General features: G+C 42.4%; 3 protein-coding genes across 3 annotated transcripts; 2 read left to right on the top strand and 1 right to left on the bottom strand.

Annotated features, from left to right (window-relative positions):
- Nucleotides 1-617: 617 nt before the first annotated feature.
- On the bottom strand, nt 618-1,640 carry fam43b (family with sequence similarity 43 member B). The gene has a single exon (XM_067240688.1). It carries the CDS (start codon nt 1,638-1,640, stop codon nt 618-620), a length of 1,023 nt encoding a protein of 340 aa, XP_067096789.1.
- A 5,920-nt stretch (nt 1,641-7,560) lies between these two features.
- mul1 (mitochondrial E3 ubiquitin protein ligase 1) lies at nt 7,561-9,760 on the top strand. Its single transcript, XM_067240234.1, has 5 exons — nt 7,561-7,588; nt 8,056-8,195; nt 8,284-8,371; nt 8,460-8,580; nt 8,727-9,760. The coding sequence occupies exons 2-5, from the start codon at nt 8,076-8,078 to the stop codon at nt 9,454-9,456; spliced, it is 1,059 nt and encodes a 352-aa protein (XP_067096335.1). The 5' UTR covers nt 7,561-7,588; nt 8,056-8,075; the 3' UTR covers nt 9,457-9,760.
- Nucleotides 9,761-10,454: 694 nt separating this feature from the next.
- On the top strand, nt 10,455-10,939 carry camk2n1b (calcium/calmodulin-dependent protein kinase II inhibitor 1b). The gene is made up of 2 exons (XM_067240661.1): nt 10,455-10,626; nt 10,869-10,939. The coding sequence occupies exons 1-2, from the start codon at nt 10,455-10,457 to the stop codon at nt 10,937-10,939; spliced, it is 243 nt and encodes an 80-aa protein (XP_067096762.1).
- The last annotated feature ends 1,241 nt before the right edge of the window (nt 10,940-12,180 follow it).

Below are 12,180 nucleotides of genomic sequence, written 5' to 3'. Positions count from 1 at the left end.
GGCTTTAACAAATGGGTAGCAATAAAAATTTCCAGGCAATGGCTTTATTCCTAAATTATAGTATAGTTCATTAGTCGGCCACTGTTAATAATAAAATTGTATTAAACTTCTCCACAGGGTTGAATGCATTCAAAAAGGTCAACTGTGAAAAATTCTGAAAATGTACTGTTGTACTGGCTATTACAGGATTGTCATATTAAAAATTATACATTTGTTTACAAACAACCTTGCTGGAAAATACTAACTCTCAGACATCCCTTCTAACTAAGACATCATTTAATATACTCACAATAAAAGGAACACCAGGAGGGTACAACACGTTGGTTTGGGGTGCAAGACACCTTCACGACCATGACACGATGCACGCAGTTCCAGATCTCTCAGTAGGCTCTGAGAAGATTTTTCCTTTTCATTGTGCTATTTGAACACCTTTCCCTGTCCCACACACATCCCTCTTTGTAAACACTCATCCTCCACACAATCTCCCAATCAACTGACAAATCAAAGTCTTCCCCCTAGTCTTGGAGGGAGGGGGACTGTGAAGGTACCAGTTAGGGGAGGAGAGGATAGTGTTTTTTGTTTTGAAATACAGTAAGATATCCTCCTGTTCTCTCAGGTCACACTAGAGAACTGATGAATGTCATTGTATTGTTGTTGCCATCGCTAATGATGTTGATTTGGCACTCCTTTAGTCCATTAACCAAGTCCCCCAAGTCCATGTTACAGAATCGAATGGGGTCAGTGAAAGTCTCACGATTCCCCTCCTCCTCCTTCTTCAATTCCCCTTTCTCCTTCCTCTGAATGTCCCCCTCTTCCCTTTCTTGGCCTCCGTCTTCCTTCTCCTGCTCCTGCTCCTCCTCAGTCTCTTCCTCCTCCTCGGTAATGGAGTACAGGCGGGGGGCAGTGCCAGCGTGGTCGGCAGGCGGCCGGTAGTAGCAGTGTCCGTTGAGCAGTCTCCTCAGCGGCATGAGTGGCACCACCTCGTCTCCCAGCAGCTGCTGCTGGCAGTGGCGGAAGTCGCTCTGACGTTTCAGACGTTTGAACTCACTGAAGGCAGACGTGGAGGTCTGGTAAAGTCTGTTTGAGATGGCCCGGGCCTTCTCTGACTTGGTGACCAGGACGGCGTGGCAACGCAAGACCACTGCCTTGTTCTTCACCTGGTGCCGGTAGATCCAGGCCAGTATTTTGGGCCTGTAGGGGTCAGATGTGCAGTATGTGATCCGGTTCAGAGAGTACAGATGAGTCGGCTTCTTCTTCCCAGACTTGTCAGCGCTCATCCTGATGCCCTGCGCTCCCACAGTCAGTCTCATCTTGATGCTCTGCTCTCCGTAGTTGCTCCTGGTCCAGATCTTGGCCACTGCCTCCTGAGTGCATCCCTCTCCCTTGGCCGTGATGGTCACTATGCTTCCCAGGTAACGTACATTGTAGGTGGGGTCCTCCTTGTTTAGCTCAACCTTCTGCCGTTTGTTCTGGAAGACGTTGCCGAGCCAGTCGAAGGGGCAGTCCGGGAGCAGGTCTGGGCAGGAGCGCAGCAGGGAGGAGAGGATGGAGTGATAGGTAAGCCCGGCTCCAAGACTCTTAGGCTTCGTCTTGGCCTCGTTCTCCACCAGCACAAACTTACTCCTTCTCCAGGGCAGCATGGTGCGGGATGAAGGTGAGGGAGCGAGCCCCCCTGCCTGTGTGCGAGGGGTTTTGTCAGCAAAAGTGATAAAGAGAGCGGTGAGAAGGAGAGAGAGAGAGAGAAATATAGAGCAGCGGCTCTGCCAAGCACTGAGGAGAGACTGAGAGCTGTGAGCCTCAGCCGGTCTGTTCCACCGCTCGCTCCTCCTTCCTTCCTCTCCTCCTCCTCCTCCTCCTGGTCCTTCTGCATCACGCAGTGCTGATCAGTACAAGAGACTCAGCCCCGTGCTCAAACACCCCCCTTCCTACTGTTTTCTTTCCAAATGGCTCAACTCCAAAGCTTTATTTATCTGGTTGCCAGGTTTGTGCCGTCATTTCTCTGTATTTTTACTGCTCTTAACCCTGAAGCAAAAAGGGCTTCATCCTCAAATCACCCTAGCCCAGGGGACTGATTTATATTCTCGTGAATTGTGGTGAACAGGTCAAGAGGTGGAACTGGGTTCTAATTAGTTTTCTTTATCTGGTATGAGGAGTAGCAATGTCATTGAAATACATGTACTATTATCACAGTACAACTGTTACTGTATTTACAGTAACAGAAATACTTATTCGTAAAATATGTGCTCTCACAGCAAGAATACCTGGAGATGATGTTTGTTGAATTATGAATGTTCTTTACCTAACATCTACTGTATCTGTAGCATCATGTTCATGAATTCCCAGTAAAGAAAGTTTGAAAATATGAAATTAGTTTGTATACCTAGGTCTGTTGGAACTATAAAATGACTCCTACACAAACGTCTATCCTGGTATGTTTCACATATTATATGGATGATACCTTTATCCCACTGTGGTGTGTGTGGATTTGAACACTGTACATGGTTTCATCTTGCTTTACTGCAACCAACAAGAAAATGAGGTTACATCAAAGGAGAGTTGTTCCAGTGCACTATCCTTGCAGCACTAAATCATGGTCTCATTTATATCTGCCTGTGATAATGCCAGGGAGCTGGCAGGATATGTCATGTGGTGATGAAGTCCTTCACTGAGAGAATGACTCACATGAAGAGGAAGTCACCGTGGCAACGGGCAATACTGAACAAAAGTTGTTTTTTCATGCTGTGCTTTGAGCCGGAAATGAGTGCAGTTCTCTGAATGAGGAAAATGTTGGAGATGAAGAGGAACTTTTGTGTGAAGTGGTGTGTCGTCATATAAGGTCTTAGTCACATAGTATGTAAGTAAAGCAAATGAACACTGGCTCTTTTAAAAACCCAAGTCATTTTACAGTTCAACAAACTTTTAGTATCTACTGAAAATGTATTGATAGAAATGTATCTTTTTACAATTGAAAACAACTTGGGGATATATTTGAGAATGATGCATTCAATATATCCCCTAATGGTTGAAAGGGAGGGCAGAGCTGGCATCATTAAGACTGACACTAATGCGGACGAGACTTCCACCTTTGAAATCCTAGGACATAAGTACCGGAGGAGAGCTGCAGTCGGAACTAGTGACAGCCGGTACAGCTGGAACATGAATGAATCCATCAGAACTACAACACGGAGGGACCTTATCTAAATGGATAGGGGCTCACATAAATCACTGGTGACTTGAGGAAGCTCCTCTTCTACCACTGAAAATTAACACGGGATGCATGGGCTTAAGTCAGCCATGACGGCCTGGCCTTTACAGAGATGGATGCTCGTGTCCCATATTGACTTATCTGCCATCAAGGTTATCATCGAATAGGAGGGCTGTTGAATGGAATGAGAAAATGTCTGGCCATACTTCGACTCCAAAAACACATTACATTTCCTGATGAATCAATACCACTTCAAATGTTCCCTGGGTTAGGTTCCCTCTTTGACTCAATGTATAAAATAGTTTTTTTTTTTGTCAGTGTGTGGAGACATTTCTGCCCTATTGGTAATTTGTCTAGGGTGGTGAGATGTAAATGTAAATATTATTATTGGAATTTGAGTTATATTTGTATCAAGAAAAACAACAACCAGAATTGCATGTGACTGGTACGCTTTGGATGAAGATTAAATACACAATCAAAGTTTTCGTGTGTGCACACTTGACAACCACCTCAACGTTTAAATAGACTTAATTTGTGAGGAGAAAAAGTGTTGTCCCTGTGGTGTGGTGAAACAATCATTATGCTGGGTAATGAGTTGAAGTATGTGTGTCCTTTGCTCATTAGATTCCTTCACTGGAACTAATGCTGATTGAGAAGACCCTAGGACTGCATCAGTGATTAACCCAACTGTAACAGGGAGCTGTGATCTGTGAGCTTCGAGCTAGCTTTGTTTCCAGTCTGTGGAGGTTGTTTGGACTCAGCTCCAGGAGCCAGTCCTAGCATCAGGACTCTCTGGACTCCTTGTCCATGCCCATTTGTTATCAGCTCTCCCATGTGCAACCCAGGGTGCAGAATGCAATCGCAGCTATCCAATTCCTCTTATCTGAGTAACCTCTCCAAAAAAATGAACCTCATTCTTCTTTCTTATTACTTTTCTTTTGGTCCTGTCCTTATCCAGAGCAGTGTAGGGGTACAGTACATATTTCTTTTTAGCAGGGCAGGCTAATTGAAATGGTCTCTCTCTCTTCATCACGTCATACTTATTCAGTGGATTGTAATCAATGAGAGGGCCCAGTAAGAGAGGGTCTGTCTTGTAGATGGCTGAGTTATGGTTGTACATGAAGGCAGCAGCGACACAAAGGCAGACAGCCGGCAAGTCCAGGGCAGGCAGGCAAGAGCAGATGACCCAGAATAGAGTGTTATTCTGCAAATCAACAATATGAATATTTAAAGGATTACAAGGAATTAGGAGTGTCCAAACCTGAGAGTATCTATTTTAGAATGTCCTTTGTCTGCCAAAAGAGTAAGCTGATCTGGAAATCAATAAGACCTCATTTATTTGTACTGTATATTCCCTACAGACCCAACCAAAAACACAACATCCAGGCGCATCTTGCTGTAATGAGCAAGGGAGCAACAGTACAATCAAACCCAGTCCCTCTCCCTTGATCTGGAAATAGATATACCAACAGGGGACCAGGAGGTTAAGTTATCCTGCATGTCTCTAGCACTGCACACTCAGCTGTAGAAATGATTCATTCATGGGACTTTTGGGAGTATTGAGCATAGGAAGGGTACGATGCAGATAAGAGTCAAAACATGCATTTATAGAAAACAAAAAGAAACAATAGAGAAAGAGCAGCAACTGAGCGCATGGCCAGATGGATCCAGGACTTTTATTGACTTAAGGTCCAAAGTCTACTGTTTAAGGGATGTCCTGTGTGCTGAATTTAAAGTTTTCATCTGACATCAGGAGATAAATGATACCTTTTTAGAAATTATTCAGCATCATTTGCATCCTGCGTTATGTAACGTACTGTATATGTCCCACAGTTTGATGTTTCTGTGGACAGGAATTAAAAAACGCTGCAACAAAACCTTGCGCCAAACATCTTTATTATTCATACTGTGTGCCTTTGTTTGGTAATCCTCAAAGGCAATTCTCCTGGCTAGCGGCATTCTTGTTTAGAATGCAGACCGATTTAAATATCTCAAAGCACATAGATGGATTTAATCATTATGATTTTAAGCAACAGCATGAATAACAGGTTATGTCTAAAAGTGGAATTCAAAGAGCAAAACAAATATAAATCGTTCTCTTAAGTGCTCTTTGAGGTTGTTTACAAGTTAAATCTTCATTTATGATTAAAATCTGTTATGACATTTCTTCCCTTTGAGAGTGACTCAGTGGTTCACATCCAAAGTTTCACATGGGAAAAAAAATTCTGCGCTTCGACATGTTGGAATCATTGGATGTACTTGTCTCAAATTATGAAATGCAATCAAACCAATTTGATTTACTTAATGAAACACTTTTCACCATATGCTTTGATGTTATGTTACGTTTGATGCTTATTTTCCCAACAACAGGATCACTATTTACATTTAGTCATTTTAGCAGACGCTCTTATCCAGAGCGATTTACAGTAAGTACAGGGACATTCCCCCGAAGCAAGTAGGGTGAAGTGCCTTGCCCAAGGACACAACGTCAATTGACATGGCCGGGAATCGAACTGGCAACCTTCAGATTACTAGCCCGACTCCCTCACCGCTCAGCCATCTGACTCCCACTATGGTGGGTTTGCATGTCAACTGAGAGTATGTGTTGTGGGGAATTTGTTCTAGTGATTCTGAAGAGGTGCGCTAGGTACTAGGGTACATCTGCATCAGTCAGAGCCTCGCCCCCAGCCATAGATCTGCTCCACCGCTTTGAGACGGACACATCTGGGACCCTGTTCTCCTCCTGCACGCCTCCCTCAAAGCAGCTCCCTCCATCTGTCAGGGCTATTTCTGTCTGTCCTGTGCATCTACAGGCCTCACAACAACAGAGCTGGGGTAGTAGGAGGCTCTAGCTACAAGGTACACTGTATCTCTGTTATCCCAGCAGGGTGACTAATGTTGAAACAAACCTCTCAGATGGACTAAGCTCCCTCTTGACTGAAGGGGTCAGAAGGCTACAGAGGAACTTTTTCATCTGTGAAGTTTGCTTTGAGGTGTATCGTTTCAGCTGTCAGGTTGATATGATCAAACTTTGATTCAGACAGGAAAACCTCTGTTTCCTGTCTGGTTTTGTTTCCTTCCATTAAGGAAATCTTGAAAAGTTTTTGAAGGGTAGTTTGAAGATGAGGCCACTCATTACTTATCTTGTTACTGAAACATAGAGCTGCCCAGCTCCTTAATCCAGAGATTTATATGGAGGTAGCTTTTGTTTACAGGCTCTTCACATCTTTCATCTTCGTGTCCATAAATCTAATGCATCACATCAGTCATTTGACCACAATTCAGTTTTGGAGACAATTCTTTTTTTTGCCTTGCCAACTCATCTTATCCAATAAGAGGTGAAGAACTCTACATTGCAACTGAATAGCTAAATTAGCTGTGACTGCGCAGTGTGGAAATGAGCTGACAAAGTGTGGGGATCTAATGCTAATCCTTCTTTGGTTATGATTGGCTAAAGAATGGTGGTGAGAGAATGGCTGCTGTCAGAGCGTGAGGCTGAGAGTGACTCAGTAGATTTATAGTCCTCAGACTGAGAGGGCTCAGCTGAATGGTTTTGAAGCTTTCCACTTCATGCATCTCCTCACTTAAAGCAACTGACACCTTTTATATTTTCACTAAATAATTCACAGCACGTCTCTATTCTATTGCACATTGGCACATCTCTATTGCATCATGGTTGTTTGGATGAGAGTGTACATTTATGATAGCGAATCAAAATGGGTAATGTTTTTTGTATGTTTCATACATGTTTCGAAATGGTTATCTCTGACTTATACTAAATATCCTACTTGTTCTTCTTTAATAAATCACAGTGTTTTTTTCTCCTTTCAATGACACAGGAAAATTAGAGAAACAATATTCTTAGTCGACACACTAAAATGTAAAAATGTGTGTGAGATTATTCTTGCTCCATTTGTTTTCAAGGTAGGTTCTGACCAAAGCCTGAACAAAGTAAATGTCTGATTTGTATTCATCATCAGAATGAATGAATTCATGTATTTGTCCTTTATCCACAGAACACATATCTGTTAGAAAAAGTACACAATGTTCTTGAGGAAGTCCCGCACAAAATAGAATGTCACAGAAGGAGATGCATGTTCTTGCACGCACATAGCACCTTTTACATTTTTTACAAAAAACTTCTATTTCGTGTACTTCATTTCTTGTTAGATGGAGAATTAGACAATGATGATCTGGTACAAGGAGAGCACTTATAGCTTTTCCCCACCCTTTCAGTTTGTCAGAAAACCTTAACTGATTATATACTGCCACCTGCTGGCTAACAAAATTGCATATCTTTCCTGAACTTTTATTTTGAAATTTCAACACATCTCCCCGGAAATTACATTGACGGCTAGCAAATATTGTGTGCTGTGTAAGAGGGTGAGTTGTTTTGAGCTTTCTTTAAACATTTAGTACATCGATGTCACATAAAAGAGTTTGGGTCTGGTATAATGTAACTATTTTTAAACTAATAGTTTCAAAATTGGTTTCTGATAGTTAGCAAGCTCGTTATATAAGCTAGCAAGTCAGGTTAAACACATTAAAACAGTATCACAATATACTGTATGAAAGCTATAGGCTTGCTGGCAAATTTACCACCTGATACCTAGATACAGTTTTACGAAAACACTCAACAGATCTGTTTGGCAAGGTCACTTTAGCAACGTTTCTCCCATAATTGCAGGCTCCAAAGAGTCCACTTTTATTAAGGTTTCGTTTTTGAATGTGTCTGTGATTAGACTATTGCCATCATACAGTACCAAACTCGCTTTTCTCACCCTGTTCTGTTTCTCATTATTCAATTTCCGACAAAACAACACTCTGACAGAAGGTGTGATATGTTTCAGATCAAACGGGAGATCACAGGATGGATCCCGTTGGGAAGCCCTCCACAGGGCAAGTCCTGCTGTTGGCCACCAGCTCAGCCCTGACGGCTTTCTTTTACTCTGTGTACAAGAGCAGGGCAACAATAGTTGCTAGGCTAAAGGTAACTCACCAAAATAACTTGTAATCATAAATGCTTTGCTTTTGCACTTTCAAATTAAAACAATATATTAATCATTCTTATAATACAGGATGCCAAAAAGGTGACTATTGATCAAGATCTAAATAACATCTTGTCTGAAGCACCGGGGAAGTGTGTCCAATATGCTGTGATTGAAGGTGTGTTTAAATTTGCTGAGCATGATCAGAATGGTTATAGCTCAAATTGATTTCAAATTAAGTAATCACTTTACATTGTTCAATCCAGGTGTGGTGAAATCAGTAAAAGAGACATTAAACAGCCAGTTTGTGGACAATTGCAAAGGTGTTATAGAGAGATTGACCCTGAAGGAGAAGAAAATGGTATGGAATCGCACCACCCATCTCTGGTAGGTTAAGATGACAGTGAAGTGGATCATTATCCCAGAGTGACCTAAAAGCATTACAATTAGGTTGCTACAATATATTTAAAAAAAAACACAACCAAATTGGGATTGACAGCATCCTGAGTGTTTTCGTGCTTTGTGTGGTACAGGAATGACACAGAGAAGGTGATCCACCAGCGCACCAACACCGTGCCATTTGACCTTGCATCCACCAATGAGGCCGTGACCACTACAGTGCGTGTCATGCGTCCACTCGACTCAGCAGAGTTGGACCTGGAAACCACCTACGAGAACTTCCACCCGACCGTGCAGTCCTTCACCAACGTCATCGGCCACTTCATCAGTGGGGAGCGGCCCAAGGGCATCCACGAGATGGAGGAGATGCTGCGCCTGGGGGAGAACGTGACAGGGGTGGGGGAGCTGGTTCTGGACAACCACCTGGTGAAGCTCCAGCCCCCCAAGCAGGGCTTCCGCTACTTCCTGAGTCGGCTGGACTACGAAGGCCTGCTGAAGAAGCAGGAGAGCAGCGTGAGGGTGTGGAGGTTCCTCACCATGGTGTTTGGGGTGGCCGCCTGCGCCACGCTGCTGCTGATGCTGTGGAAGCAGTACGTGCAGCGCAGGCGGAGGGGGAAGGAGAGGAGCGTGCTGGACGAGTTCAAGGAGCAGCAGAGAGCTCGCATGCAGGAGCTGAATGTGGAGGAGGACACAGTCTCTCCCAGCGCCTGCGCCGTGTGCCTGAGCCGCGAGCGCTCCTGTGTGTTCCTGGAATGTGGACATGTGTGTGCCTGTTTTCAGTGCTACCAGGCCCTGGCAGACCCAAAGAAGTGTCCCATCTGCAGGGCGACTATAGACAGGGTGGTGCCTCTCTATAACAGCTAAACGGACAATCGGTATCAGTGAATTTACGATGCGTTTAAAATGCATTGTGGTCAGCGCCTTAATAAGTTGGTTTCTGTATTTTGTTTTGTACAAAGAGCTAAAATGGTCATCACCGAATTATTCTTTTTCATACCAAGGTCTTATTAAATGAACATGAAAATGAAGCAAATAAACCAATAATTCGCCAGAAAAAAAGCTTTTTACAGCACTTATAAGGGTTGGAAAGTGTTGGTAATTTAATGGAAGATTTTTTTATCAGTGTATGGTGATGGTTGGTCTGTGAAACATTTAATAAAAATCGAATACAATTAAAGAATGCTGCTTTTGTGATGGAAACAGTTCTTACATTCACTACCTTCACCGCACCCAGGCATGCATGTAGGAAACTCACAGATGCCAGGAGAGGGGGATGTCTGCCTGTGTACAAAAGAACACCAAGATTGCAGCAATAATGTAGGAGCGGGATCAGGTGAAAACATAATTGTGTGTGACATGTTTAAGTAATCTTACGTTTTTTATGAAAACAGCATAGTCTACATCTTGTAGAAAAAGAAAATATACACAGTTATGCTAAATGCATGTTTAGCTGTATTAGTTGAGTGATGTGAGGGAATCAGACTGAGTCTGGGCAGAGCGACTGTGGACACCAGGAAAATTCTACCTCGGTGACGTATCGTTTGTTGCGGCTTGGGCTCCTGGGGAACGTGTTTTGCATCGCTCTCCGTCAGTATTTGCATCTCTCTTGTTCAACCTTACCGTCTAACTTAGCCTATTATTTTATATATTTTTGGCGGGCATCATCATATTACAAGTCTGCAAAAGCACGATCCATTGAAACGTGAAGAGCGCGTTCAACTTGGAGTAGTGTACTCAAAGCGAACACAATATAGGCGTGTGTCTCTGTTACCGGTAGGTAACATTTAAATGGTTTATTTTTCGTCGTTAACGTCCACTTTTTTTCTTAATCGATCATTGATCATTCGTTTGGGAAATACGTCATGTCAGAGGTGATGCCTTACAAAGAGGAAAACATGTCTCACTATGAAGGTAAGGAGGAGGAGGAGGGACAAATCTCCATCACCTGTCGCCTGCAGGATACCAATAACTTCTTTGGCACTGCTCAGAATAAAAGACCCCCTAAACTGGGGCAAATTGGGAGAAGCAAACGAGGTGAGAGACAGCAGTTAGTATACTGTATGCACATGTGTGCACGTGTGCGTGTGTGCGCGTGGGCGTGTGTTCAGAAATACATAGAATAACATGCATCGAAAATGTATAAACCAAACCTTCATTATTGAATGAGATCATGTGAAATACGTCCTTTACTTTTCACAGTATTGTACATGTACTCTTGATGATTGTATGTAGACATTTATCACTGTTATTATTACTCCTGTTTTTCCTTTTTACAGTTGTCATTGAAGATGATAGCACAGAAAATGTGCCCAAAAATGCAATGGAAAAGGCACCAGATGATGTCTGAAATAGTTTGAAGGATGCTGAATGATCACTCGCTCCGCACCACCCTCCCTCAACAAAAAAGCACTTTTCTGAATATGTGGTATTCACTGTGTAATCAGTGGCCCGAGTTGTTCACTGCTGCTGACTCTGAAACAGAAAATAGTTTAAAAGACTTCACCCTGCTCTTCTTCTCAAGAATGTGCAATAGATGGGGTTTCATGACTTCTTATTGATTATTTAAAGGGAATACAACTCAGTTTAAAGGCAATGTTGTAAGATGTACTTGACAGAAAACAAATCCCAACACTCTTTGTGTATTGCCTGATCCCTTTCTTACTGTCCTGTGTCTTGTAAACATGTCAATGACGTGCACAATGAATGGCCAAATGCCGTGTTTGAGTTATTAACATATTCAATACCTTTTGGATACTGTTTTTACAGTGATGAAAGAACAACTTGTTTTTTATAGGATGACAAATGAAGGACTACCTTTTTTAATGCTAAACATTTTGCTGTTGCTATTTGTACCTATGTTGTTGCTATACAGTACTGCCTGCTCATCATGAAGTAAAAAGCTTATTTTTATATATTAGGCAGCTGGAATAATGTGTATTTACTTCTAACTGTTTGTGGTGATTGTAATAGTTAAACCACTTGCTAGTACATTACTGTTCAGAGGAATTTTATGACTGCAGTGCCAAATATTTCAGAAGATGCCAGTTCTAACGATTCCAATCAGGCCCCTGTTCAATAATGAATAAAGGCAATCAGCACTGAGTTTCACTTTACTTAAATGTTTGTGTCAATGTACCACAACCCTGTCTGTGCTGTCAATGTAATCATAACGATAATTTAAGTTTGCTGTGGGCTGATTCACAATGCTTCTTGCCTTTATTAATTAACTGGATATTCCTCTCAGTTTTCTGGTGCACAGTCCTGGTTGTCCTGTTTGCTACAGGGCTGTTTCATATTTATCTGCCTTTGCATGAAACAGGCAGAAGTGTGTCAGTGACAAAACTAATATACAGTACAGTACACAAGTCAATGTGTGGTTTGCAACTTTGTACAGGATGACAGACCTCAAGAGTATTGTATTTGTTGCAATTATTTACGAAACAGGGCTACAATGCTGTATTGTAGAATAAAATTAATAAAATGTGTTGTTTAATTTCACTGTTGTTTGGGCTTCCAATGAGTAGCCTGCAGTAGGGAGACAATGTCTGTGCTAAAGATGTTGAAAAATGCCAACAGAAACTATGACGC

This window comes from Osmerus mordax, chromosome 7 (genome assembly GCF_038355195.1).
Source record: "Osmerus mordax isolate fOsmMor3 chromosome 7, fOsmMor3.pri, whole genome shotgun sequence".
Taxonomy (NCBI): Eukaryota; Metazoa; Chordata; class Actinopteri; order Osmeriformes; family Osmeridae; genus Osmerus; species Osmerus mordax.
The sequence above is the reverse complement of the archived record's forward strand: the minus strand, read 5'-3'. Positions and strand labels throughout refer to the sequence as shown.

Excerpts from the sequence above, each read along its gene's own strand:
- fam43b (XM_067240688.1), bottom strand. The coding sequence starts at position 1,640 with ATGCTGCCCTGGAGAAGGAGTAAGTTTGTGCTGGTGGAGAACGAGGCC.
- mul1 (XM_067240234.1), top strand. The coding sequence starts at position 8,076 with ATGGATCCCGTTGGGAAGCCCTCCACAGGGCAAGTCCTGCTGTTGGCC. Across the intron at positions 8,372-8,459 it reads CCAATATGCTGTGATTGAAG|GTGTGGTGAAATCAGTAAAA; the intron begins GTGTGTTTAAAT and ends TGTTCAATCCAG. Across the intron at positions 8,581-8,726 it reads AATCGCACCACCCATCTCTG|GAATGACACAGAGAAGGTGA; the intron begins GTAGGTTAAGAT and ends TGTGTGGTACAG.
- camk2n1b (XM_067240661.1), top strand. The coding sequence starts at position 10,455 with ATGTCAGAGGTGATGCCTTACAAAGAGGAAAACATGTCTCACTATGAA. Across the intron at positions 10,627-10,868 it reads AATTGGGAGAAGCAAACGAG|TTGTCATTGAAGATGATAGC; the intron begins GTGAGAGACAGC and ends TCCTTTTTACAG.